At 48.6% G+C, this 6,306-nt stretch overlaps 1 protein-coding gene across 2 annotated transcripts in view; it reads right to left on the reverse strand.

The window, feature by feature from the left end:
- ndst3 (N-deacetylase/N-sulfotransferase (heparan glucosaminyl) 3) overlaps positions 1 to 5,996 on the reverse strand; it is a 46,987-nt gene extending 40,991 nt beyond the window's left edge. For both annotated transcript variants that reach the window (XM_069665912.1, XM_069665913.1), the window contains exons 1-2: positions 5,593 to 5,996; positions 2,515 to 3,788 (exon numbers count right to left, since the gene is read on the reverse strand). In XM_069665912.1, coding sequence (XP_069522013.1) covers positions 2,515 to 3,513 — 999 coding nt within the window. In that variant the 5' untranslated portion in view covers positions 3,514 to 3,788; positions 5,593 to 5,996. The remainder of the gene's footprint in view (positions 1 to 2,514; positions 3,789 to 5,592) is intronic.
- Positions 5,997 to 6,306: the final 310 nt, after the last annotated feature.

Raw genomic sequence — 6,306 nt, forward strand, 5'->3', positions numbered from 1 at the left:
CGAGCGTGTGTGCGCAGACTGGAGGGGGTGTAGGTATTGTTTGTCACCAGATGAACTCGTGGGGTGAGACTAATGAAGAGTGCAGCGTGAAGGAGGGAGGCATTTTAATTGGCCTCTTTCTCTCTGTCTCACTCCTCTCCCTCCTTCTCCTCCTTCTTCTTCTTCAGGAGACGACAGGAGATTGAATGTTGGTTCTGCAGAGGTAAGAAGGGATTTCTGACACAGGCACAGCTCAGGCCTTGTCCTGCTAATTGGTCAATAACACTTCCTGTTACATACTTTGATGCTGTGTTACCCAGAGGTTTGTAGGGAGGAGAGGGGATTAACATTTCTGCATAACTTGCGAGTCATTTCCAAGCAGCCATTGCTGTGTTTGCGCTATGGTTTCAGGTATTTTCTGATCATTAAATCATTCTGCAGTGCACCGATACTTAGAAAACATATTATAAAACATCTTCATAAAGTAACAATAACATTTCCAAAGACTTAACACGCTCAGATGTAGATTTTTGTCTGTAATATCAGCCTGCTCTGACCCAGTTTCAGCCGACAAGTGTGCAAACATCTTGGCTTCCTGATTAAATATCTCCTTGGATTCCACAAGCATTCATCTGTTTTAATAAAATGAAGAGACATCTTTTCAGCGGTCACCTTCACCCAAAGCTATAAATGTATATATGACACGTGGTCAGTCAAATATGAGTCATCCTTTCATCAGCTTTTCAATGACACGTTGCAGCGAGGGGAAAGACTTTCTGAGCCCGTCTGAAACGAACTCCGATGATTTACATATATACATCCCCTCAAACCGCCTTAAATATGAGGTTTAGAATACAGAATGAAATAAAGTGGTTGACGCACATGATTCCAAACATACATGGTTTACACATGCATACAAAATAGTCCCTCAGAATGAGTCTCAAGCTGTAATCCGACAACTCTACCTGATGCTCTTCTCCTCCGAGGGGAGGGATGCTACAAATCAACATATTCCTTCTCCTCCACCTCCCCTCCTCCGCTTCCCCGTTTCCCTCAAGCATTTTGTTTCTCTGAAATCGCAAAACTTAGCTGCTAGCTCTTCCCCCAGGCGCCAAACTCCACCTTCCTCTCCCCTCCAGTTCTTCTTTACCCCTACTCTTCCTGTCTGTGATGGCAAACTATCCTGAAGGAGAGAGCAGAAACGTGGAAGAAGTGTGTGACCCCCTCTCTCTCTCTCTCTCTCTCTCTCTCTGTCTGCCTCTCTATCTCTCCATCTCTCCCGCGCTGCACCTCTCACTCCATCCCCATCTCCCGGTCCTTCTGTTATGGCACTGGTTCATCCTCATGTATATTTATGCTACAAAGCTGAAGAGTCAGGCAGACTTAAAATGAAAACTCAAACTACAGAGCGCCTGTGTGCTCGTTTTGTGAATGTGTATGCGCCGCGGCATGCGTGTGCTCCGTGTGTGCGCTGCGTGTGTGTGCGTGAATATGCACTCCTTTATCCTTTTTAGGATACGTTTCAGCCACAGACAGGCGGCTCGATTTTTTTTCCTGCACTGCCTGACGGGACAGGTGTCAGCCTTTGACGGAAAGTGACATTCTAATCTAAAGTAGTGATTCAGAAAACATCCATGCACAAACACACGCGCACACACACACTTCTCTATCATGTAAACCCTGTGGCTGCAGGGGGAGACAGGCAGGCGCCTCAGGGTTTAGCTCGTGCACATCGCCGCAGAGCTGCACAAATTTCACCTGTCTTTAAGCCCACCCCACGCACACACATTCTGCCACACATGAAAACCCACCAAACACAATTTGTTTCTCTTGAATGGCCCTGAGTGAGGACGCAGCGGGAGAATGTGACCACAGTCTTCAAACAAAACTCCTGGTGCAGAAGCGTTTTATCCACACTCCACCAAACCTCTTTTAAAAAATGTTAAATTCCCGCAGAACTCGGAGTGTACACGCATGCGAGCGTGTGCAAAAACTTTGTCTGTTTGGCTGCGCTTCTTCTATGTGTGTGCGTGTGTGTGTGTTTGCTCATGCAAGCGTGTGTGTTGAAACAATAGCCGTCTTGAGAGGCGGGCTGCATGGCTGACTCTCCTTTAGTTTCCCTTCGAGGAGGAACGTGGGAAAAGAGGAATAAGTGCAATTCATCTTTTCACTGGCTCATTCACTACCTCTCTTTCTCTCTCTCACCTCTCTCCTTTCTCTCATTCACTGCACGTCTTTGTTCCCTTAAATGGCCTCTTTGCTTCTGGCTAAACCTCCTTTTGAGATAAATACCCTCTCGCTGTAGCCCAACACATATGCCAATGGTGCACAACACACACAGCCATTAACACACACTCAACATAACATGAGCTCTCCAAAATACCCACTTCATGCACCCGTGACCGAGGTAAATCCCTGGAAATAGACTCCAGGCAAAATAGCGCACCGCAGTAAGTAAACATTTCCTAATTATTCCATTAATAACTATTAAAGAAGCTGATCAAACACTGACATTTCTCTCCATTCCTCCATTACCTTCACATCTTTGGCGTTCATGCGCGTTCCTTCCTTCCCCACGAAAATGTCATCTATATCCACCAGAATGTGCCGGTCCATTCCCAAAGTAAGCTTCCTGTCTGTGAGGTAGGAGATGGCGTCCACCAGTATAAGCCTGTGCAGCCAGTAGCCCAGTCCCTGGCCGAACAGCACCCTCCTCACGCCGTCAAAGAGCCCCATGTCCTGCACCACCGTAGCCTGGAGGCCTAAACTAAACCCAGGCCCTGGATTATCGCCGCTACCCGCCCCTGCTCCCTCCTTGGCCCGTGCATGCAGCACAGCCTGATAGGTGGAGTGATTGGAGGAGAAGGAGGTCCAGTCCTCCCCGGGTAAAGCCCCTCGATCCGTGCCGGGCTTGGTCACGTGGAGGAGAGGTGAGCTGGACACCACGCAGCAGTCCCAGAGCGCCTGGTTGGTCCTGAGCACCAGCGGGAGGCCTCGGAGTTTGAGGAGCGGAGGGGAGTTCTCGGTGGAGCGGTAGAAGCCGATGATGCCCACTCTGTACTCGGTGCAGTATTGATGCAGCAGCTGTCTGTTCCATGTGTCTGCGTGTGCATACTTTAATAAGTTCTCATAAATGATGAGCGAATATCGTCCGCGGCCTTTCTCCGTCAGCGGCGGCAGGTCGCCCTTCCCTGAGGCGATCTCCATGCGGAATTGGAAGTGTGCCGACTCCAATATAGCAACAATATCCTGACCCAGCTGGGAGTACTGGGACTCCACCAGCACCAGCACCACCGGGTCAGTGTGGACGTGTGTGTGTGGGGGGTTGGGAGGGTACGGGTACGGGAGTTGATGGTACGGGGACATGGAGAGCGGCTGTGCGCAGGCCGGTTCGGGGGATTGTCCGAGCTGCATGGAAGGGGAGGAGTTCGTAAACAGAAAGTAAGCAGAGAGGAGCAGGGAGAGGAGGCAGCAGGAGGCGAGCAGGAGAAGGAGCCTACGCAGGTGGCGGCGGAATCGCACCGCCACCGTCATCGCGAAGAGAGACGTTTTGTGTAGAAGGATTGGATGTCTTCGTCAGAGAGAGCGTGTTCACAGATTTTTAGGGTCTGAGGAGCCCAAGAGATTGTCTTTGTGTGTGAGAAAGGAGCACTCAGGGGTGTGTCATGTCACCATGGCAGGTGGAGAGGGAAGCTGCGTCGGATGTTGGGGAACAAAGGTCTTCATTGAGGGAAACGCAGTCGAGGTACCCTGCTTCCAATCCTCACGGAGGACTCACATGCAGAAACGCAGGGAGCGATGATTAATGTCTGCAGGGAAAGAGGACAAGGAGAAAAGAAAGAGTGAATTTGTTGGGCAAGGTTGAACAGTATGCATTAGTTCTATGAGTGTGTGTGTGTGTGTGTACCTAGGTTGTGCCACCCTGGGGACTGAGAGGGCACAGCTGGTAACTACAGAGCTGATTGAAAACAACTCGCATCCTTAGGGCTTATCCAACCTCTGGCACACACACGCACACGCAACGCGACACAACGGGTAAAAGCACAAACAAAACACAAAAGTCAATCCTCAGGAATAAACAACAGCTGGTTGTGTGTTAATATGGCGATGTGGGGAGGAGGATGGGAGCACAACTAATCAGTCCCACAAAGCTCTTCAGAGAATTCCTCTAATTGCACCAAACTCGGTGCACTTCTGTCCTATTTCTGAACCTAATCATCTGAAATACCACAAAATTAGAGTTGGAATCCTTTTGCCAGGAGCACTAATCTGGGGGGAGCCGACGACAGTGCAGAGGAAATGGAGAGCAAGAGGAGAAAAAAAAGCAAGAATAAGAGAGAGAGACAGAGAGAGAGAAGGAGCAGGGAGAGGAACAAAATGCAATGAATTATAGAAAGAGACAAAAAAGAGCAGGATTAGCATCTTAATGTATGTGCCGGGAGCCAGAGAGAAGAAAAGATCCCACAGCATCTCTTTCTCCCTCTTTTCTCTCTACGCCTCACGCTCCCCCTCTCTCTATCTTTCGGCACCCCCTCTTTCTCTCCCCTCTGTCTGTTTGAATATCAATAGTCCTTCCTCACGTTCCTCATCCTTCTCCCCTTGTTCCTGCCGTTAGAGAACACACACGCAGAGAAGGTCATGGAGGAGGAACAACCAGACATATTTCTTAAATATGAAACTCAGAACAGCTTTCTTTATGGCGGAAACAGAGGATGGAGTAGTAATGTTAAGTAACTGTTAAATGTGGCATCGTAATTGGTACTAGTTCTGTTTAGTAGGCTACTTTTTGTGTTTGTGTTTGAGTTTTTTTACACCCAAAAGCTGTTCAGGAAACTGTATTTTTGCTTAGAAAATGAGTGTTTAATGTTTAAATCCTGGAAATAGTTACTTCAAACTAATGTAGAGAGATTTACAATAAAGAAAAACAGCTGACAGCTGAGTCTCAGCTGAAGGTGAGTGCTGGTTAAACCTGTTACTGGAGGTATGCGTGTCTCTCTCCACTCGGAGCCACAGGAGGGCGCTGGATTTGGATCAAAACAACAGACTTCACGTGGAAGTTCTGCTCTGGCTTTAAAGAACTACAACTACAAATAGTTTTTCCAGATCGTGGTAATATAATATACAATCTAATATATAATATGCTACCTACAATTGTTGTCCATGCATTTTGTTAAATGCAACATAAAAACCTTTCTACCCAAATTCTTTGAAAACCAAAGATGCGACTTCTAAATAAACTGTGTACACATTTTTGCCATTTAATTCGGTGTTAAAAATTATAATGATTGTCACTGCAAACGTTTTGGCAAAAACCGATAAACTCTGGAGCTTTTAATTAAAATAGTTTAACAGCGAATCGTCTTGATGTTAAGTACCTATAATATAAACAATAAAAAATGGAGGACATGACAAAAAGTGGCGATAAATTTAGTAGCTACTCTACGACTGAGTTTCACTCTTAACCGAAACCAAACTAATCCTCAGCACGAGCACCGTAGTACTAACACTCAGACGGTTGAACTGAAACTAACTGCAGATAATTGCCAGAGTTTTCCCTCCCGCTTCCTGCCGCTGAAGTTTATGTCAGGAACAAACACCGACTCGCCCACTTACCTCTTGCCGGGGTTGAGGCGCTGCCTGGCGGGGAAGAGGCGTGACGAGCGCGCGGTGAATGTGATGCTGCTGCTGCTGCTGCTTCGGGTGGGTCCGGGGCTCCGGTCTCGGTGGCGCACCACTCCCGTGTCTTGTGGATGCTGAAGCGTTGTGCCATGTCCTCCCTGTCTCTCTCTCTCTCTCCCTCTCCCTCTCTCTCTAACCCCTTCACAGATGCGGGCAGCCGGAATGATCCGCTCTCCTCCCCCCTTTCATCATTCTTCTCTTTCTCTTCCTCTCGTCTCCCCCGCTGTCTTCCTTCTCCTCTCCTCCCGCTATGCGCACTTGTCCCCTTAATCTCTGCTCCTTTAAGGTGGAGATTAGGCGGAGAGTGTAGACGGAGGAGCACCGTTATCGGGCTGCCCGTTAACGACTGACTGCCGTGCGTAAATGCTCTGCTTTAAGAGAGAGCGCCTACACAAGTGGAGGCGAGCGAGCGATGGAGGGAGAGGCAGGAGAGAAAGAGGGAGATGGGAGGGTAGGGGAGGGGGAGGTTGGTTTGATTGACACAAACAGCCTTTTTCTCGGGCATCAGCGATCACGAGCCCGGTAAAAGCTCACGGACCGTTAGTTGGTGTAAGTCGGTTGAGGGATGTCACACACGGATACGCACCGGTGCGAGTTAATGGCGCGGCTTGCTGATTCTCTCGCGCTGCTTGCACTAGTTGTAGTAGC

This window comes from Semicossyphus pulcher, unplaced genomic scaffold (assembly GCF_022749685.1).
Source record: "Semicossyphus pulcher isolate SPU_LCO1_2020_fin unplaced genomic scaffold, fSemPul1.0.p SCAF_17, whole genome shotgun sequence".
Classification (NCBI taxonomy): domain Eukaryota; kingdom Metazoa; phylum Chordata; class Actinopteri; order Labriformes; family Labridae; genus Semicossyphus; species Semicossyphus pulcher.